General features: G+C 43.7%; 1 protein-coding gene across 1 annotated transcript; it reads left to right on the top strand.

The window, feature by feature from the left end:
- Positions 1-45: 45 nt before the first annotated feature.
- Positions 46-20,512, top strand: atp2c1 (ATPase secretory pathway Ca2+ transporting 1). The gene is made up of 27 exons (XM_029503668.1): positions 46-134; positions 8,427-8,531; positions 8,886-9,002; positions 10,508-10,597; positions 11,265-11,300; positions 11,383-11,444; positions 12,148-12,256; positions 12,518-12,673; positions 13,292-13,360; positions 13,885-13,960; positions 14,043-14,109; positions 14,851-14,975; positions 15,214-15,311; positions 15,936-16,031; positions 16,143-16,232; positions 16,373-16,477; positions 16,574-16,730; positions 16,815-16,985; positions 17,560-17,657; positions 17,837-17,887; positions 18,106-18,272; positions 18,517-18,585; positions 18,667-18,783; positions 19,147-19,294; positions 19,378-19,473; positions 19,649-19,790; positions 20,061-20,512. Exons 1-27 carry the CDS (start codon positions 111-113, stop codon positions 20,180-20,182), a joined length of 2,763 nt encoding a protein of 920 aa, XP_029359528.1. The 5' UTR covers positions 46-110; the 3' UTR covers positions 20,183-20,512.
- Positions 20,513-22,555: the final 2,043 nt, after the last annotated feature.

A 22,555-nucleotide genomic window follows, 5' to 3' on the forward strand; every position in this document is an offset into this window, starting at 1 on the left:
TTATTGTGGCAGGTCGGGCGGAAGTGTTGCCGTGGTAGCCGGAGGTGGAGCCAACATGGTGGACGCTGCTCGGTCGCAGGAAGACGCTCCGCCGACGGATTTCACGGAAGATGCTGAAGAAACGGGAGCCGTTGGTGAGTATAACGTTCTTCTGGACGTTTCCGCCAACCGTCGACTGATTACGGCGTGAAATCCATCGGAGTCTCCGCGGAACGGACAGCTGGTTAACACCGACGCCGGCCGGCCGAGGTCGGAGCCTGGCGGCCGGTTTGTTTGCTTAGTTTCCCGGAGAATGGAGCTGTGCAATCGGCTGTTAGCACCGCGGTGGGGCGGGCTAGCGTTAGCACCTGTCTGCCGGACAGACACCGGGAGGGGGCTCCGAGGAGGGGGGGGGGGGCGGGGTGGGGTCGGTGCCGGTGCTGGTGCCGGTGCTGTGTAGACTGGTACCACGTTCGGTCACCGTCAGATGTCCGTGTTGGACCGAACCGGGAGTTAACCGGCGGTGCTAACGGCTAACCGGCTAACGTCAACAGGAACGTGTGTGTGTGTGTGTGTGTGTGTGTGTGTGTGTGTGTGTGTGTGTGTTTATTACCGGTGAAGTGTATTCAGCTCTAATTAGTGATTAACTTTATATGATAAACTTTCCTCGATAGCGCTGAAACAGACTATCAGGAGTGTGTTTCTGTCTTTTCTTGCATGAACACTGTTATTCACAGTAAAATATAAGAGAAATCAATAAAAAATAAAAAAGTTACATAACAATTGTATTTAACTTTTCAGAAAATGAGGCTAAAATAATATAAGGTGAAACAAAAGAAATTAAACCAGAACAAAATAAGTTTAATAATAAAATGAGTAGAAAGAGAATTTAAAGGGTTCCATATGGCTGATCTGATTTTACTCACCCAGCTGCTCATACTAACTGCATTAGATTACTCAGAAAAGAGAGAAGGGATGAAAGCTCTCAGTGAAAATCTTCTGTTATGCTTTATTTACCTTTTCTTGCATTAAACCAGAATCTGAAGCCCATCTAGTCTGAAAACCTCATTTATAAATAAGGTCATGCATAAAGCCCTGCCCATACCGCCACCTGGTCAGGTCAACAGGTGAAAGATCAGAGTTTCTCAGCTACATTTGAACTCAGGCGAAAGGTCTGAGACCAGAGTCACAGATGAGTGGTTCTTTAACAGTAAACCTGACTGACTCAGTAAGTTCACAAGCGTTAAACTAACTAAGCTGAATTTGGGAAAGAGATTTGGTTAATTTAAGAATAAGTAGAATTGGCCGTTCAGTCATATGGATGGGGAGTAAATAATGAAGTATGTAAGGCGTTCCTTTGCAATTTTTCGATTTTTACTTTCTGATGAAATAATAACTCAACATTATTCATATATAATATAATATTAATTCATGTGACGTCAAAAACCTTCTCAGCATCTGACACAGCAGCTCTGTGCACCCAGAATCAGATCACAGGCTGTTTTGACAGTTTAGGGGTTCCATAATTTCTTCCAGTGCTCCTAATGTTCACTGTTAATGCGAGAGAGAGAGAGAGAGAAAATCAATGCACTGCACACAGCTCAACTCAACGATGAAATGAGATTTTACTCATTTAAAACAGTGAAAAAAAGAAAGGAAATGAATCTGTGTTGATCAGATTCAACCTTGTTACGCCCATGGATGCATTTTAAAATCACATCACTTCTCTGTGTGGTCTGTGAGTTCAGAGACCTGCCTGGTTAGTCTTAAAATCAATGGTGGCTGCTGGTGAATGTGGGAGTCAATACTGCAAAATAATTTTGTGTGTGCATATGAGGGAAGGCAGGAATATTGGCAAGGTCTTGTCTTATGCCATGTCCTTAAATGAAGTAGTTAAAACCACTTAGTGAGGCATTATGTGGTGTGAAAGCAGCTGAGGACGCTGATTCAACTCTGAGGTATGAAAGCTGTGGAGGATAAACCTGTTCTGTGTGCAGCTCAGCCCTGATATAAAATTGTCAGATAATCCCTGATATAAATGGATTCAAACTGAAATATCAAGCTTCACAGTCATTTTTCCTTCTCTAAGCATGTGGCGTCAGTGTCTTCTGCTGTATGCAACAAGGAGGATCAGGTCTTTCTTGATTTGAAGTTGGACTGGTTTTCCTCGCCGATGAGTGACTTTCCTCCTTTTCCTTTCCTTTCAGGGCTTTGGGCCTTTTGAATTTATTTGATAGGATCAGTGGGAAGAGAAGGTGGTGGATTGCCATACAGAAATTAGTCTGTCTGATCAGTTGTCAGTCAAACTGACAACCTTATCACTCAGCTTTGTAAACAGTATTAGCTGAAAACATTGTGTATTGAATTGTGCTGCTACAAAGCCATGAGGTCAAAAACATTAATATTTATTTTTTCTGAAAAAAATGCTACTCTTATTGAAATTGTTATGTTTTTTAAATTTAGGTGAGACTTTTTCTCCTTTTTATAAAAGCTAAATCTGTTTGTGACTTGTTATTTTGATGTCCTGTGTAGTTGAGATCTGTTTTTCAGATCAATGTTTCCCTGCAGGAAACAGCACTCGACACCATCAACACAGCTCTGAAAGTGCAGCCTAATGAGCCGCCTGCTCCCTAATGATGGGGAAAACTCTGCAGACCATTGTTTTTTCTGTGAGACTCGGCTGCAGTGAAGTGTCGGCAGTAGAGTTTGGTTTGAAGCAGCCGGTCGTGGCGACTGTAGGCTTTGTTGCTCTGCACCGGCTCTATTGCCATGCTAACATGTTGTTTATTCCTGTGAATGGGACACAAAGACACCTATAAGCAGCTTATCCTGAGTAATAACGTCATAACCAGGATCTCAGGCGACATTCAGGATATGAACTGCAACTCATCTAATCCTGAGGCTGAATGCCGGGTGGAATGAGGTGTGTTTGCTCTTGTATACCTGCCAAAGAGGGGGGCAGAGGGGGAGGACAGATGTGTGTCTCTGTTTGTGTGTCTGAGTGGTGGACAGGTAGCGGAGATTCACCCCCCCCCCAATGATAACCAGTCTGAGGAGAAAAGCATCCTGGCTTCTCCCTTAAACCCTGCCGGTCTCTGATGAAAGGCCTCTCTTCTCCCCTGGAGTCCTGCTGGACCACCACCCAGACAGGGCAGGTTTTGGCTGCAGACCTAGAGAGATCAGTCGATCAGCAGCTAGTTTAATGATTGACAATATTTCTTTGTTTAGTCCTGCTCACATATTTAATGTCAACCCACTATGGTCACACATTTGTTTGTCATTTTAAGGCCTATAAGTTGGCAGTTACACATCTTTAATATGTTTGGACTGCTGAGACACTTAAACATTTTTTTGGACTCAATGACATCTTTGTGTTTTTCTGTCCATTATCTGACATCTTCCAAGCCAAAGAACTGATTACTTAATGGCAAAACAATCAGCAAACTAAATGATAATGAACATAATTGCTAGTTGCAGCCCTAATGGCTATGACAACGCATTACTGCTGAAACACTTATGGTTATTAACTCCACCAACAAAATATTCCAAGTCACAGGAGCTGAAAGAAACTAGCTGTATGTTTTGGAAGCGTGTTTGAGTCTAACGATGATTTAAACATGTTTGGAACCAGCTCCAATAAACATGGCAACATTTGGAAAATGTTTTTATTCAGTGAAATCAAAAGTAATTTTTTGCTCACATTGCTGCTTTAGTTCTTTACTCATTCTGATAAGACAAGCACCACTCATGTTTTTCTGATTACTGCTGCTGTTCCTAGTTTTCCTCTTGAAGCTGAGGCGTTTTTGTTTTCATCCTGTTTTCTGTGAAGTTTTCCCAACAGGAGAATCAAACAGCTGAATATTTTTAGTATGAAAGTGTTCTAATTTAAAGACACTGACAGTGGGAGTTGGTTATCAGCAGCTTTACTGCAGAAATAAACTCCACAGTGGACAAACTCTTCCCTCTCTGCAGTAATTAGAAGTCTCGTCCACAATCCAGATTCTCCTCTGAAAGTCCTGGTGTTGGATATGGACCTACTTTGCCTCAACCTGGTTTATCTCTGTCTTTCAACCAGACAAGCAAGCGGGTGAACATCAACCTTATGACCGCTTGAAGCCAAGTTCAGCTGATATTCATATCGTAGCTACTGATAAATGGAATATGTGCGTCCTTCTTACTGACCTTGAAAGCGGTCGGTCGGTTTGGAATAAAACGGCAGTTAGTCGGACAGCAGAAAAAAAAAACATCATCATCTTCAGTTTAATTTAAGACTAAAAATCTATCTGGGTGGGGGATAACAGAGAGGCTGGAGAACCTGGAGGAGAGGTGGAGTCTTAATGGGAACCTTTCGGGTACCTGAGCACATCTTCACCTCTAACTGATTCAGATCACTGTGCAACAAAAGCCAAGCCTCTTAAGAATGAACTAAATACCTCTGATCTTTCACTGCCACCAGTACTGAAACCCAAAATGTTCAAGTATCAGTTAAACAACAGAAATAATCTGACCAAAAATCCTCTGCCTCTATTTTAAGCAGTAAAACATAAACACACATTCACATAAAAATCTAAACTAAATGAGTCAGAATTGGCTCCAGAACTGAGAAGCATCTCTGATATCAAGATACTAAAATAGATCTATAGTTATGGCCAACCCTCTATGGTAGAAGAATGAATTGGCTGAGGGATGATGCCACATAAAGCTGAACATGTTGTGGTTAAAATTAAGTTGTATGCGTTAGGGGTGTGACTCCTGTCAGGCTGTGAGACAACTATTTATTTAATTGATTTTTCACCTGATGTGACAGGTGAAGTCAGGCAACCTCATTCAGAGAGTGTCTGACGGCCCAGAATGAATCCACAAACTGCTGCTAGTCTTACATCCTGGTCATAAAGTCCTTCATCTGCCAGATTTGAGCTCACCTCCCTTTTCTGAGTTGAAGAATGATATTGAGGCGTTTCATTGCAACGCTTAAGGAAAAATGAGCGTCCCTGCAGAAACCTGGCACTTGGCCCACACGGTCTGTTAGCCCATTAATAGAGTCTGACCTGAATCTAATTGGAGCTGCTGGGAAATGCTGATAAAAGCTGCAGAAAGTAATGAGGGCAAGATGTAGACACTTTTACCAACAAGCTTCCAAGACCTTCTTCTGTTTGTTTCAGTTTTGCATGTTTGTATTTCTCTAGTCAAATGAAGCTGGGGGAGTCTGGAGACAGGAAGATGACAATGAGCACCAGTATAGACCAGCTTTGTGTGGTGCCGGTTTTCTCTGATCCAGTACACACTGGTCACAGCAGGAGTCCAGACTGCTGCTGCTCATCTCATCACAGATTCAGGCACAGAAGCTGGAATCATAAACACTATTACTGCTTAATTCATAATATAGATCAATGCTCCAAAGTTCTTCCAGAAGTGGTTTGTTCTGCCCTTTTTGAAGTTTCTTAGAAACTGTTGGACGAGGTGTCCTCCCGTCCTGCAGGGGGCTCACTCCATCAGGTGGAGGCAGGAAGAGCAGGAGCTGTCTCAAAACTCCTGCTAATCTGCAACAATCCTCTCAGCACCTCATCTGTAGTGGCTAAAGGCCTCTCTCCTCCTGTCTGGAGATCTGAAGTCCAGGGTCAGCTGTTCTGTGGATGCTTGGTCACAGGAACATGGGCAGCAGAGCAGAGGATGCTTGTTCTGATTAAATCTGGACTGAGTCTGCACAGTGAGCAGAGCAGCCGGTGGACGTCTGTAGCTAATGCAAAGATTCTGAGTCAGCGGCAGGTTAATCGCCTTTGAACTGGATCTGGACGAAGACAGGATACACGGTACTCCTCCTCTCTTGGTCCTGGTCTCATCCTGATCAGAGGTGATTACATTCACCGTCTGAGGAAAGTAAGATTAACTGGTTTTGTTGTCCATGTTACGTCAAAACAGCTTGTTACTTAAACTAAGAACATAATTTGTGATCAAATCTTTCAGCATAGTTAGGGAGTCCACAGGAAGTCCTCCATCAGCTGCTCTCTGATGGTTCTTCCTGTTTCCTCCTTAAACTGCAGAATCAGCTGATCTGTCCAATCTGAAACTGACTTCAGTGATGAACTGATCAGATCTGGATCAGTCTGACTCCTCCTGTGTGAGAGAACTTTTCTTTGGTTATTCTGCTTTACACTGTTTTTATCAGGCAAAGAAGGAAGCATTCAGTGTGTTTTCGGTAATAGGGGATAGTGGCTCAGGAAAAAGAGTTTCCTGAGTCAGATAGAATCAGAAGATTCTGAATATGTGGGGACTTGGTGACATAAAAAAAGAGACTTTGTAAGGAAAAACAGAAAAGTGTTCATGTGGGTTGGGGTTGTTTGTACTTCATTTTTCTGTCTCCACTTGTTTTCTGACTGTGCAGCAGAGTTACAGGTAGATTAATTCACCAGGTGCTCATTTGTCATTTAAAATCTGCAGACTGGGGCTCTTTGTTTTGTTTGTCACATTCAGGTGATGGCAAGCTGCTGTGAGCCGTACCGCTCCAGCTCATGGCCTGTCAACACTGGACTGTCAGGTGAACTTTTCAAAGAGAGGCTGTGAAAATATTGACAGTAGATGAGAAATAACTGGGATTCATTCAGTGCTGTCTCCACAGGGCGGGGACATGGTTCATTTTCACGCTCAGCAGGGAGAGTGGTGGAGACATGAAACCACAAAGATCTGCTCAGGGGTCCTTTGTTTAAAACGTCAGTCACATGGCTGCCGGTGCTCGCTGCGATCGCTCTGCCTCGTATTGACTTTGGAATGAGAAACCACACAAACAACATGGAGGCTGAAACCACCCGCCTCGCTGCTGGAGCTCAGTTCGGCTTGAAATGAGGTTTGACCCAGGTGGTGTCCTCAGAAACGTCCCGGTCACACAGTTGTATAAAGTCACACCTGAAGCTCAAACACAGTCGGAGCTCATCTTACAAGGTCCGGTCAGAGGAGGGAAATCAGGCTGAGCTCAGACTGAGCTCAGACTGCAGACGTTTTGGTCGTCAGTACACACACACCCTGTCCTATTGTTACAGCTGTCACAGTTCACAGACAGTAGCTGTCACCTGTTGGTGACAGACACCCTGAGGCCAAACAGACCTGATGCCTCCTGTGGCTCGTCTGATCCAGATCAGACACCGCAGATCTCCGTCAGTCTTGGTCTGACTGTCACAGCTGGTTTGTTTCTGCCGCTTTTTGTCTTCTCTCTCCTAATCAGACCAGGACATTAATGGGTTCACCTTCCTGCTGGTCACATCTCTCCAGTACCTACAGTAACGACAGTACCTCTAGTATTTTAAGTGTCATCACTACTCCAAGGACTTTTCCTACCTTTGGGTGTCATCAGCACCTTCTGTTCAGCTCTCTGACGAGAGATGCTGTTGAATTAAACTGCCTGCTTTTAAATAGATTTTCAGTGACATGAAAAATGTTTTTTTTTTCTGTCTGAACTCGTCTTCACACACTGCCAGCTTCCCCCTCTTCTGGAAGTAAACAGTGATCTTTGTGTTTAATGGTAAACCTCTGATTGTGGTGACGGTGTTTAGTTGAACTGATGAACTGACGTCACTATTGAAGGTCTTTTTCTCTAAGACAGTCTTTGCTCTTTGTCTCTTTTTGGAAACCCCAGTGGGTGATATCACAGCCAGTCAGTGTCTCGTTTTGTTTGTATAACAAAAGTAAACGGGATAAATCCTGATCAGATAAAGATGGAAACTTCAGATCAGCTCTAGAACAACCCAAACACATGAGAGGAACCTTTGGGGTTATTCTGCTTTACACGCTTTTTTATCAGGAAAAGAAGGAAACACTCAGTGTTTTTAGTTAGTTCTTGTTTTCTGAGTTTTATTGAGGCACATATAAAATTAGCTGACATTGAGCTTATTCTGTGTTAATGGCCCTTTGGTGACATAAAAAAACCCCAACTTCACCAGGAAAGATAGAAAAGCCTTAAAGTGATTCCAAAAGTGATAAATGCCTTTTCATTTTATAAGTACTTGACTTTGAGTGTATCTTTTTCATCATCTTGTTATTATGCACAAAATGATAACTGATAATTTGTGTGTGTTTGCGTCCTCCACGAAGGAGCTGATAAACACAGACAACACATAACATCAAATGTATTTGCTCGTTGGTTTTTGATCCAACATCTTTTTTCCCAACTCTGCTGCAACCAAAGAAGTTGTTAGTTTTTTCTTGTGTGCTTTAAAAAAAAAAAAGTCCCTGTGTCAGTTTGAACCCTCAGAGTTTTAAATCATAGTCAGAATAAAACCAAATTGTTGATGTAATGATGCAATGTAGCCCGGCTCCAGGCTGAGTGTCTCCAGAATTGGACTGCGGAGGAGGACAGAGGTCAGCTGAATGTCCTGCAGCTCAGTGAGGTCAGAGTTGTGTGTCTGCTTTCTGTGTCACTTAACAAAGCCATTTTTCTGTGTGTGCGTGTGTTGCAGCTTTCCGAGAGACAACCCTCCAGTGAAGATGAGACCATGGTCCCGGTACTAAGCTCCAGAAAAGCCAGTGAACTCCCAGTCAACGAAGTAGTGTGTATCCTACAGGTACGCACAACTCAGATGATGATATCATACAAAGATATTTAGTCACCATTTCCCAGCTGTACATTGTCTTCATTACATTCAATCCAATTAGCTGTTGTACGGTTCTGTTTTTTATAGTTGTGGAGTGCTGTGGATTTAGCATAATGAGAATTTACTGTTTGAATTAAACTGTGCAACATGTTTCATTGCAATATCCTGATCAAGAAAACAAATTAAACTGGGCCTCATTCAGAATCAAAGACCACATGGAGGTCTACCTTTAGACCATGCTGACCTTTAACATCTACCTGCAGCTTATGTGAACCTTTAAGCTATCCTGAAACAAACATGGCTGTGTTGTTTTGGTGCTAACAGGCCGACCTGCAGTTGGGTCTGACCCAGGAGGAAGTGAGCCAGAGGAGGGCCTACCACGGCTGGAACGAGTTTGACATCAACGAGGAGGAGCCACTATGGAAGAAATACATTTCACAGGTAATGAAACGAGTCTGTTCTCCCACCACATGAACTGGAGTATACCTGAGAGGACTTGCTTGGTTTTGTGGCGGTCCACATTGTGGCCCATTCATGTTTCAGGCTCCTCAGCTCATTGTGTCCTTCAAGTATCCTGCAGCAGCCTGAAGCTCAATTATAAAACTAAAAATATTTTTAGTCACTATTTTAAGCACGTGACTATAATGGACGTTCTGATTTCATGCACTTTCATATTTGAAATATATTTTCATGTCATTCTAATGAAAATGCTTGTTTCATACCTCATTACACAAAGTCTAAACAGAACTGGCATCACACGCTGCACACGTCCCTCAAACAGAACACAGTCAAACACATTTCACACATGAAGATGAGACCTCCTTCACACTCAGGCCACCGGAGGCCGAGTAGCTGGGAGCAGTCCATCACTGCTATGTCCGATAGGTTTGTCCGTCTGTATCTGGTCTTTAGTTCGGCCGTTCTCAACCATCTTCGGGATGTATCTGACCTTGACCTTGGGATTTGCAGCTAAGACCGAACACAGATGTTTATGTACATGATTAGAACACAAATATGAGCAATTTCAGATAAAACTCAAACATGTTCTTGTTCTTTCTGTTTCCTCTGAAGAGGTGGTGACTATAGAGAGTATTTCATTTCATCAGCAAGAGCACGGTTCATTACAGCTGCTTCGATTTAATCTGAAGTGACTGTTCTTCCTCTTTCTGGTGTCTTCTACCATTATTTCCCTACATTGTTTCTTTTCAACTGTCTAACTTTGGTTTTATATTTTAATATTGTCATCTGCTCCCTGTGGAGACAGTTACTCTCTATGAGATCAAACTGTGTTTTAATGACTGAAATATGTTTAGAGAAAAAGAAGTAAATGAGACAAGGTGACAGGTTGTTTTTTTTTTTATAAAAGGAATTGATTCAGAAAACGTGTTGAAGTGTTTCCATAAAAAGGAAGACATTTGACGTGTTTTATATCTGTGACTCTAGCAGAGTCAGCTTGGTTGAGTCTATAAAGACAAACAGAATTTTTTATCTTCACTGATCCTCTTTTTAAATCAGGGAAATGAGCAGTTTTAAAAAGCTGCAGTACATTAAAGCAGACAGTCTGAACACAGACACATCTCGGTCAGTTAAATAATGGAAACAGCCTGAGGGAGCTCTGGCGGCTGCATTTTCCTTCCACATGAAACTGCTGCCTTCAGAGGAAGGAGGGACGAGTATGAAGCGAGGCAGGATGAAGCAGCCCTGAAATACAGAATGAAATGGCCTCCCTTCTGACCCTGAGTCCACAGTCTATGATCGTCTTTGTGGAAGCCAGATAATATGGATTTTGGTGCAGTTGGACCATTCCATTCAGTGGACTTTTCTTTGTGGTGCTCATGTGCCTCACCTGAACCTGAGCTCGACCCTGTCCAGGTCTAAGACTTTGACTTCAGTAGATGCTGACCCAGCTCACTGGGGGCCTAATCTCTGCGTCTCTCTGCTTTTAGTTCAAAGACCCTCTCATCCTGCTGCTGTTAGCGTCGGCCGTCATCAGCATTCTCATGCACCAATTCGATGACGCCATCAGCATCACTGTGGTAGGTTGGTCTTTTTTCTTCCTCCCTGTGAACTCACTCAGTCCAGAACCCGGCAGTTCCTGTTCTGGTATTAATAGAAGTGCTGTTTTATGGTGGTGTCAGCAAAGGAGGAATACTCAGGTGCTGCAGTAAATTCTCTGCTGCTGTCGGCTCCTGTGTCTTCGAAAAACGACAGGATATAAAATTTTATGAGACATTTTGTGTGTGTTATTAAAATTGGAGGTGCAGGTCAGACCTCTGGTAGGAATCATCCTCCGACACCACCAACACTGATGTTGCAGACTGTTGGAACGTTAACCTCCTGGGCCTCATGGCCATGCAGATTTGCTGTTGCTGTTATTATTAAGTGAAAATAAGCCAATATATTGAAAATAAGCTGGCATTTGTTGTGAAAGATTAACAAGGAAAAAAGTAAAATATGAACAAAGCTCTTGTGGACTCTGTGTCCTTCATCAGCATTGTCTGATGCCACAACAAATTGGTGAATTAGCACTTGGATGATGCATTTAAACGTGAAAATATAACACAATAATTTATAATGCTTCTGAACCTAAAATGAGAATGGAAGAATTAAAATCTCAAACCGGAATGTGAATTCTTGCTGCTGTTATACATTTTGTAGATCACAGGATAGCATGCAGGTTAAATCAACTCCTCTGTGTTACAGGCCATCATCATCGTAGTGACAGTCGCCTTTGTCCAGGTGAGTTTGGTTTGTTTTATTGGTCCATTAATGTCAGTGTGTTGTTGTTGTGGTAACGCAGTGATGTTGTGTTTCTCTGAAGGAGTACCGCTCAGAAAAGTCTCTGGAGGAGCTTGGGAAGCTGGTTCCTCCAGAATGTCACTGGTGAGAGTTCAGATACTTTGTTCATCTTCTTCCTCACTTTCTGCTGCGTGCTCATCAAACAGGAAGTAAGAAGATATAGAGCAACAACGATCTGACAGTCGTACACAAAAGAACAAATCCCATGCTGTACTTCATGTTGTGTGACTTTTGGCCTCGGTTGGGATCAGCTGATCCGCCCACATGGCAACACATGAAACTTCTTTGTACTACAAAACAGGAGCAGTCTGTTTTCATCACGGAGGTCACTTTAAACCAGGAGAAGCATCAGTCACATGAACGTTTACTGACCAACACACTGATGGTCATCAGCTTCGTCTGATACTGACACAAAATCCTTCATCTCTGCACGGAAATGGAAACAACAGTAATGACATGATGACAGATTATATGTTCAGCTGAGTTTATTCCCTCCCTCTACGGTCTCGTTCCTTCTGTCTCTCTCTGAGTGTGTGTCCAGTTTCAGTCCTTAGTGTGTGTTAATTTACAGTAACACACCTGGACATGTAAGTTTATGACCCATCTCAGATGAGTGAAACCGGTTTAAACTGAACCAGCTCAACTCTTCCAACTGGATTATGACCTGGGCATTGAGCCAGAAGATGGAGTAGGACATGTGGTTAGACCGAGGCCACTGTTGGCCTCAGTGGGGGCCCTGGGTGGTTTGTTCCTACGTGGTCAGTGACCCAGTCTTGTTGTCTCTCAGTATCAGGGAGGGGAACCTGGAGCACCTGCTGGCCAGAGACCTGGTTCCTGGAGACACCGTCTGTCTGTCGGTGGGGGAGAGAGTGCCAGCAGATCTCCGTCTGTTTGAGGTACACACACACACAGGTCTGTGTGTAAATTAACCGAATTGACGCTGAAATGCTTTGAGTAAATAAGGGGTCAGTGTGTCCAAAGAGACATTAAATAAAGAAGTGAAACAGAGAGAACTGGGTTTATGGTGTGTATTTAACCACAGAACGATTAAGGCAAAAGCTTTTATGCCTGTAAACGGGAAAACTGTAGGACATGTTTGTTGCATCATAGTGAAGACTTTGAGGAAGAGAAAATAATCTTACCCCCCCCCCACACAGGCTACTGACTTGTGTATAGATGAGTCCAGTTTGACGGGAGAGACGACCCCCTGCTCCAAATCCACCACCCACCAGCCGGCAGCCACCAATGGAGACATCGCGTCCCGCAGCAACATCGCCTTCATGGGGACGCTGGTGCGCTACGGGAAAGCCAAGGTACCAACACAAGTACACACTCAGGACACAAAAATCAGCTGTCCCACGTCTATGAACCCTTTTAGAACGTTAAGATGCCCTTTTTTCTTTTTCTTTTTTTCCTTTTCTCTGTAATGATTTTTTGTTTGTTTGTTTGTTTTAAAAAGTTTAAAGATTTTTTTTTATGACACAAACTTCTCCAGATATTCAGAACCAGCCCTGGACTGGACAGATTTAATGTACAAAACAACAGCATTGGAGTGAAGAGCTCCTTAATCATGTTTGAGGTTCATTTCCCTCCTTCTGTCTGTCTCTCTTTCTCTCAGAGAGACAGAACCAGTGATAACAGTTGGTATTTCTGAGTTGGATGTTTTGGACTTAAATCTGAAACAAACATTTTTGAATCTTATGTGTTCTGAAGGTTTTTGCTTCTGTTTGGTTAACAAAACAAAAAAAAAATTTTTATCGTATCATAGATTAATAATTCTGCAAAAATCTTTTGATGGGAGAAAAGACAGTCTGGAGGAGCCAACTGTAACGAAAGACGGGACCCTGAACTGAGACACAGCTGTGACCTAACACAGGTGTTGTGTATGTACGTGTGTGATCATTGTTCTCATCTGGGAATCTGTTCCTCAGGGCATTGTCATCGGCACTGGAGAAAACTCTGAGTTTGGGGAAATTTTCAAGATGATGCAGGCAGAAGAGGTGTGTCCCTGAGTTTAACCTGAACATGAAGGTGTAACTGTGACCCCAACCTCTAATCTGCACTTCATACAGAAGAATCACCTCAGCCGAGATAAATTCTGTGTGGACGTGTGTATCAGTCCAAGCTTTCACATTTTGTAGCAGATAAATTATTTTTTAAAAAGCAACATGTTGTGTTGAGCTCTGTCTTATCCCCGTTTCCATCACTGCTCAGAATATGACTCCCCTCTGACCCAAAACATATTTCCTACGGATATAAACATGTTTCATTCAGATTGACCTCATGAACTTTTTTACTTCGGTCAGAAACTTTTTTATCTTCTTCACATTTTCATCAGTTAGTTCATCCTCATCATCCGACCTAAAGAGCCTTACTCTGATCAGATCCATAGATAATCTCGGTGCAGCATGAGCCTCAGTTCTGAAAGGCCTCATTCATTCAAATCCTCTTCTGTGATATGAACATGATTATACCTGAACTAAACAGCAGCTCCAGACTCACCTTCCCTGCTTGTTTGTTCCAGGCTCCGAAGACTCCACTGCAGAAGAGCATGGACCTGCTGGGGAAGCAGCTCTCTCTCTATTCCTTCTGCATCATAGGTGTGTGTTGTTGTGTCCTTCAGCTCCAGTGGATCCACATCCTGCTCCAGGCCTGGGTCTGATCTGTGTTTTCCTCACTCAGGTGTCATCATGCTGGTGGGTTGGCTGCAGGGGAAGAGGATTCTGGACATGTTCACCATCGGCGTCAGGTAGCTGTGGTGGGGGAGGGGCCGCAGTGGTTGGACTGTCTGTGTGTTTGTTTGAGCGGTAAATTATTGAACGAGGGTCTCGTTTACTTCTGTTATCAAGATTATTATCAACTGATCAATGACCTTTGTCATGACCAACCTTTTTCACTGTGCTCATAAGAGTAAACCCTCAGAGCTAGCTCAGTAGGTAGAAGGAATGAGAGAATATACAGTTACACTTTACTATCCCCCAGTGGTAAACAAACCAATCTACATGTAACAAGGAACACAGGCAGCGGCATTCATACACTTTGGCCAGGGAGCAAATCCAATCAAATCAGGATAAATGATTGAAAAACACCAAAGAAACACACACCAGGGGTTATTGCATCCTCCCCACAGTCTGTCAGTCATGCAGTAGCCCCGCCCCCAACCCCTCCCACCTTCCTGCTCCTTCCTCGTTTCCTCTAAAACAAGACTGTAAACTAGAGACCATAAACTTATCAGGAAAACGTTTACTGAGGAGGAGGGACATTTTCCCATAGACTTCAGTAAGATAAGATAATCCTTTATTAGGACAGCTTGATGAAATGAGCTGATGGTCATTAGATAGAATGAAGGTTTAGGGATTTTCAGCAGGATGTCTGACCTGATGTCCTGGTGACGTCATAAACCTCAGAGGTCGTACCTGGTCCACATCGGGGCCTCAGAAGACCAGCACATCATAAAGTTCAATAACTGATTGTTGATCGTCTCCGTCAGTCTGGCAGTCGCTGCCATCCCAGAGGGTCTGCCCATCGTGGTGACGGTAACGCTGGCGCTCGGCGTGATGCGCATGGTGCAGAAGAGAGCCATCGTCAAGAAGCTTCCCATCGTGGAGACTCTGGGTATGTCACGTCACGCATCACCGTCTACCTGACTTATCCCTGGTCATCATTGTTCTAATTGTTTTCTTTAGCTCCAATAAAACGCATCTAAAGGTTCAGTCAGTGAATACAAAGATGCATGTCAGGAAGGTGAATATTCAGAAGATGTGATTTCAGTTGGTAAATGTTTGCGCGCTGATTTGTTGATGTTGTTCAGAGAGTGTGAGTTTGTCTAATCTGTCACATTCCTCTCCTTCAGGCTGCTGTAACGTGATCTGTTCAGACAAGACAGGAACTTTGACCAAGAATGAGATGACGGTCACTCAGCTGTTCACGTCTGACGGCCTCCACGCCGAGGTCTGACCCCGCCTCCCTCACTTTTAAATTTGGACAGTTCAGATTCATGTCTAAAACTCTCGCTGATCCAAATCTCCCAGGTTTCCTCACAGCTGCACATGAACTTTCATATTTCATGTCAGTCACAGAAACGACAGATAAAATATATTTAAAGCAGCAGATCGGTCAGTCAGTTACTGTTTAAGGTGGAACTGAAGTTGGTGGAGCAGTTTATTTCCTTCTTAGGAGTAAATTTAATGACCGATTGAAGCAGCTTTCAGCGGTGTAAAGTGTCGCTGAAAACCTGAAACGAGGTTGGTGCTGTCGAGGGCATCAGCATCTGAGGACGGTTCAGTTGGTTCCTGCAGGAGCACACAGCGACCCACTTCCTGTTGTGGAGGTCCCAGCTGCAGGACAGGAAAGTGGGTCAGGTGCCAGATAACTGGTTTCAACCTGTGGCTCCTTCATGACATGGATGTAATGAGAACTTGTCAGCGGTCAGAGTCCATTCAGATGATCTGAACTGAAAGTTGACGATTCATTTGCCTTATTTTACTCTTTTCTGATTTGTTTTTTTGACCGACCAGATTAAATTCAGTTTGAGTCGTCCTCTGCGAGTTGTTTACCTCTCGCATTGTCCTGCAGGTGACTGGCGTTGGCTACAATGGAGCAGGAGAGGTTTTCCTGGAGGGAGAGATCATCCACGGCTTCTCCTGCCCCTCCATCAGCAAGATTGTGGAGGTGAATACACGGAAAACTAATTTCATTCTCAAATACAACGATAAGTCAAATAAGAGTAAGTAAAGGAAATGTGTGTCTGCTGAAGAGGGATTAACATGTGTGTGGTTGTAGGTGGGCTGTGTGTGCAATGACTCTGTGATCAGGAATCACAATCTGCTGGGACGGCCCACAGAGGGAGCGCTCATCGCCCTCGCCATGAAGGTAAAAACAGTCACAATGAGCTGCTGCTTGTTCTTTGTTTTGATTGGTGTCCTAATATGGAGTTTACACAGTCAGTCAGATCCAGAGCTGAACTAACTTCCTTCATCAGTTTCAGCTGATTCTGTGTTTGTCTCTTCCAGATGGGGCTGGAGGGTCTGCAGCAGGAGTACGTCCGTCTGGAGGAGCATCCCTTCACTTCAGAGCAGAAGTGGATGGCTGTTCGCTGCGTTCACCGCACACAGCAGGTCTGCCCCCCTTTGAATGTGTGGCTAATGAGACTGACTGTGTTGTGTTGTGGTTTTGGTCTCATGGTCTGCCCCCCATCCCCTCCATCTTCTCAGGACAAGGCAGGAGTCTACTTCATGAAGGGAGCGTACGAGCAGGTGATCTGTTACTGCAGCTCCTACAACAGCCAAGGATCCTCACTGCCGCTGAGCCACCAGCAGAGGGAGCTGTACCAGCAGCAGATCAGCTACATGGGCAGCGCAGGCCTCCGAGGTAACCGGGTCACGTCACTCAGGGACTCGAACCCAAGGCGTCAGCAGGCAGCAACACGTTAACACTCTCTCCTGCCTCCTGCAGTTTTGGCCTTCGCGTCCGGCTCAGATATGGGGAAACTGACCTTCCTGGGTCTGGTGGGCATCATCGACCCCCCGAGGTCAGGGGTCAAAGAGGCCGTGGCCACGCTCATCAGCTCCGGAGTCGCCATCAAGATGATCACTGGAGACTCCCAGGAGACGGCTGTGTCTATAGGTTCGAATCTTGCTGATTATTAGATGAAATTTATCGGCAGTAAATGGAGGAGCAAGTATTTACCTTCAGTCAGCTACCTTCTTCAGTCAAACTGAAATAATATTAATATGCAGCTCAAACCGGTTTTACAAAGTGTGTTATTTTAACTTTTAAAAGAATGACAACAGCTGACGACAACCCTCACAACAGCAGAACAAAAAACAACTGAATTCCTGTACATTGTTCTTCACTGACACATTTAAGTCAGCATGCTTCATTAATTTTAAATTTTTAACAAACTGGATCCACAAACAATTCGTCTGAAACAGTCTGAACTGATATATTATCAGTAGACACTCTGATCCGACTCGGGTTTAAATTTTGCTTATTTGCACATTTGAGAAATAGTTTTGATGATGTAAATCACAGATGAAACCGGTTAAACAGCTTGAAGTGATGATTAAAACTCTTGTGGTTAAAACCATCAGTTTGTTTTCCAGAACATTCCTCAGCTCCACCTTAAAGACGATTATGACTCAGGTTTTAAGAATCAGTATGAGATGAATTCATCTGACGGCTCTTCTCTGGTCTGCAGCCAGTCGTCTTGGTCTTTACACTAAAGGATGTCAGTGTTTGTCTGGAGAGGAGGTGGATCAGCTCGACCTGCAGCAGCTGTCACAGTTCGTCCCCAGAGTGAGCACACACACACACACACTCATTGGACCAAACCTCATCGTATCCTGGACGAAGGATCTGATAATTAAAGTCAGTGCCGTCACTGATGGACAAACAAACACATAGATCGAACCAGCTCATGACGAACAGTTTCTTCAGTATCAAAGAGGTTTTCTGTCCTCTCTATGTTTCTGCAGATCGCTGTGTTTTATCGAGCCAGTCCCCGACACAAGCTGAAGATCGTCAAGGTGAGATGATCATTTCAACGCTAGCGTCTTTGATGTCTTACTGATAAAATGCCGGAGGTCATGAACCAAAACAAACCAGTGCCCCGTCAACACGAACATCACAACAGAAACAGGCTGAAATCTTCATCATCCAAAACATACTTTAAGTTCAGTTTAGTATCCATGGAAACGGACCCCGTCAGCCGATGACCCTCACTGACTACCACGACTTTCTTTAGTCTCTCCAGAACATCGGCGCTGTGGTGGCCATGACAGGCGATGGCGTGAACGACGCCGTGGCTCTGAAAGCTGCTGACATTGGTGTGGCGATGGGCCAGACGGGCACCGACGTCTGCAAGGAGGCGGCAGACATGATCCTGGTGGACGACGACTTCCAGACCATCATGTGAGCAGAACATAGGGGGAAACAGATACTGGGCCTTGACTCCAGACTGTCCAGAGTAATAAAGAGTTTCTGCTAAAACAAACCAACATCCAGAGTATTCTATAAAAAACTTAATCAAAGTTCAGATTATAAAACCACTTCCAGATAAAACAGAAGCTTTGAAGCTGACAGATGTGACATCACGCTCTGGATTGTGTGTTGTCATCTGTATTTGACCATCTTGACCCGTTTGTTTTGTCTCCAGGTCGGCCATCGAGGAAGGAAAAGGAATTTATAACAACATCAAAAACTTTGTTCGCTTCCAATTGAGCACGTGAGTCACAGCGATGTCTGTCCTCCTGCTTTCAGTCTTGGTGTGGAGTCTCACCTCCTGTTTCTCTCTGCTGGTCTACAGGAGCATCGCGGCGCTGACGCTCATCTCCTTGGCAACGCTGATGAACTTCCCCAACCCGCTGAACGCCATGCAGATCCTGTGGATCAACATCATTATGGACGGACCGCCGGCTCAGAGGTACGGAGCTCAAAACAAACGTTAACCTTTGGAATTAGTAATGTGGTCGGCCTTAGGACTGAAGACACGACTGAATAAAACATGAAAACTCATTAAATCCTGTTATTTTCCGAAGAGCTGTCCTTTCATAATATAAAATTTGGGAACAGTTATATTCAACAAATATAATTAAAAGATTTGCCTCTAATGCTCTAAATATCTGATTGTCTTTATTCTGTCAACACAATAAACTCAGAAACATACAGGACTGATGGAGAGACGTGACTCTAGACGACACCAACATTAGATTACATTTTCAAAACAGGCCACTTTACTGTAATGGTGTCACGGAGATCAGACTGTAGGTGTCTGTTGTGTTTGCAGTTTGGGGGTGGAGCCTGTGGACCGCGACGTGATCAGAAAACCTCCCCGTAACGTGAGAGACAGCATCATCACCCGCAGCCTGATCATCAAAGTCCTGGTGTCGGCGCTCATCATCGTCTGCGGGACTCTGTTCGTCTTCTGGAGAGAGGTCGGTCACGTCTCTCTGTGTGTCTTCACTCCGAGTGTCCACTTTTGTTAAATACTCAGACATGTTTGCTGTTTGTGTTTCAGTTGCAGGACAACGTAATAACTCCTCGAGACACCACAATGACCTTCACCTGCTTTGTCTTCTTTGACATGTTCAACGCTTTGAGCTCCCGCTCACAGGTCTGTAATCTGAGACCATTCACAGATCAGAGCTGATAATTAATCCTCCAGTCATTTATGGGACATACAGTTTTCAGAATTGGTTAAATTAGTTTTACGGTGGTTTCAAGAAAAGTCATATGTGCATTATTTTAGCAGAAGATTGTTGAAATGTTGGATGATTGTGTGTCCTCAGACTCGTATGGTCCATGAAATGGGGCTGTGCAGTAACAGGACCTTCTGTTATGCCGTCCTGGCCTCCATCATGGGTCAGCTCCTCGTCATCTACTTCCCTCCACTGCAGAACATCTTCCAGACAGAAAGTCTCAGCATCTTCGGTGAGTTGATCTAAAAAAAAGAAAAAAAAAAAGATTATGAGCCAAGTTGTGAAAATAATCAGTCAATACAACGATTTAATACTTTTCAGACCTCAGTAGATTAAATAAAATAGATTCAAATAAACTAACTGAAGTGTGTGTTCATGATTTGCAGCTGTCTGTCACTTTAAGTGTTGCTGTAGAAAGGAATTGTGGGATGATATTTTCTCCATCTGTAATGGAAGGTGCGACTTCAGCTCAGTTGTGTCTTTGTGCATTTGTGTTGTTCAGACCTGCTCTTCCTGGTTAGCCTCACCTCCTCGGTCTGCGTGGTATCTGAGGTCATAAAGAAGGTTGAGCGGTGGCGAGGAGCTGAGCGAGCCCCGCCCACTGACTGCTTCCACGAGGTATGACCCCGCCCACCCCCCACCCCCCGCCTGAGCCGAAGAACTCTGAGGCGTGGAGGAGGAGGAGGATGATGAAATTATGGGAACGTGATGAGTTTTTGAACCTCACACCCGACGGCACTGATTAAATGAGACTACAAGGATTTTCTGAGATTCTCAGATGGGAGGAGACAGCCTGGTCTCAGGTGGGGGGTTAGATAATCAACTGGACTTTGACTGGGCTGCTGGGAGCTGGTGGCCCGGCAGAGCTTCCATCCGCTTCGTTGTTTTAGGACGTGTGTTTAAAAAAAAAAAACAACAAAAAAAAACCCCTCCGACCAATCAAACACTAAAGACGTGTGCAATTTCCTGTGCTGTACTCAAACCTATCGACCCTGGTGTCGCCTCTCCCGACCGAACACGGTCGAGGTGTGACGGTACAGACAGGAAACTGGAAGCTGTTGTGTTCTCTGCAGTGGTCAATTTTCCTAAAGCCCCTTTTTTATTTACCAGAAGAAGCCAAAGTTCCCATGGCCCCTGAATGTCTCGACTTAACAGAACCAACATTTTGCTTTCATGTATTTAATTCATGTTAAAGACTCAAAGTCTCCTGTAAAAAGGAAACATTTTGTTTTCTCATAAAAGAGAATTTAATATAAAATCATAATAATGTGAAAATAAAAACAAGTAGATTTTCCCCACATGGCTCCCTGTGGTGGTGATGATGCAGCTTCACAGAACCGTCCAATCAGCAGCTCAGCCATGGATCATGTGACTGGACTGAACATCAAATTAAACTAATGAATACAGGTTCAAAGCTCTGTTTGAGGATTTGGATCCCATCACTTCCCATCACTTTAATTAATGATGAGACAGCAATCCGCCAGTGTTTCTCACGCTGAAACACTGAAGCTCCTTTCCTCGGCTGATCAGCTGGTCTAACTGAAGGAGTACCTGGTGTGATGGTGTCTGTCATCCATGTTGTGCTTCATGCTTCTTCCCACACGCCCTGAAGGTCACACAGTGACAGGAATAAGCCCCGCCCCCCAGCAGACTCGTGGTGGAACACGATGGTCGCTGTGGGGTCCAAACAGACTCCGGTCTCATCCTGTGCCTTAGAGAAGTCATGATTGGACGAGGAAGTAGTCCTTTACTGTCAGGCGGCTCCTCTGATTCATCAGCTGCAGCACTAAATCTTACAAGACTACTTTAATTTTCCATTTTTATTTCTTGCACTATCACTTTTAATCAGCATAAATAAGCCCCTGGTGCATTGTGGGACATGTAGTTGGCTCAGCCATGTTGGTGAAAGTTTTCTTTGTAAACGTCTTTTAATTTATTTCCAGAAGGCGCATTTAGGCTAAAGAGATCAGCGTGAGTCGCTCTGCCATCAGTCACCATCTCGTTTCAGATGTCTCAGAGCGGCTCAGTTTGGTTCTGTCACTTTTTCCACGTTTTCATTTGTAACGTTCAAATTTTATCTGTAAAAACTTTCAGAATGAAACTTGGTGACGTTTGGTTTCTACGTGACGACAGAAATATTAAAGGATTCTTTCGTATTTTGAACTTTTCAATTTTTCTTTTCTGCTCTGACCAGGCCAAACACACACACACACACACACACACACACACACACACACACACGATTCAGCTGGTTCTGGACTGGGGACTGATCCAGGTTCTACTCCCGGCTCTGATTGTGGATCTGTTGCTGTTTCTTCAGACTGAGGTTCTAACCCTGGTGCTGATACAGGTCCTGATCAGGGCTAAAACAGGAAGCAGAGCTGGTGGCCTCCCGTCCTCTTCTTCTTTATCAGCTGTGTGCTGACCGGCGTCTGACCAATAGTCCAAAACAGCAAACTGAATCAAACAAGATTAGTTTTAACGAGTCGCTGACCTGAAACGCTGATTCATCAGGAAACTGATTATTGAAGATAAAGATTCATCTAAACAAACCTCTAATATCAAAAAACTGGTGTTTATAAATCATCGGGAATGGTATTTTCAAATTGAGAACATGATGAAAAGAAAAATGTTCAAAAAAATAGTTCAAATCAATCAATGATTAAAACTCTGAAAATTATTTTAATCAGGTTCAGTGATCCTGAAGAGACGGGCTAAATTAAAATGAGAGCTCAGTCTCTGCTGATTATTTGTTATATTTATTTCACATTTGGGCAAAAAAAAAAAATCAACCGTGAAGGAAACAATCATTTAAAAACGGAACCCAAAACTTTTTCTGATTTTTTTTTTTTTTTTGTTTGTTTTTTTTCAGCTTCATTTAGTGTGTGTAGCTGAGGATAGAATGTGTATTAAAATTTGATAAATCTTTTGAAGGATCTTTGTATTTATTTACATTTTCACTCGTGATATTCAAACACAATCCTGAAAAAATATTTT

This window comes from Echeneis naucrates, chromosome 6 (assembly GCF_900963305.1).
Source record: "Echeneis naucrates chromosome 6, fEcheNa1.1, whole genome shotgun sequence".
NCBI classification, from domain to species: domain Eukaryota; kingdom Metazoa; phylum Chordata; class Actinopteri; order Carangiformes; family Echeneidae; genus Echeneis; species Echeneis naucrates.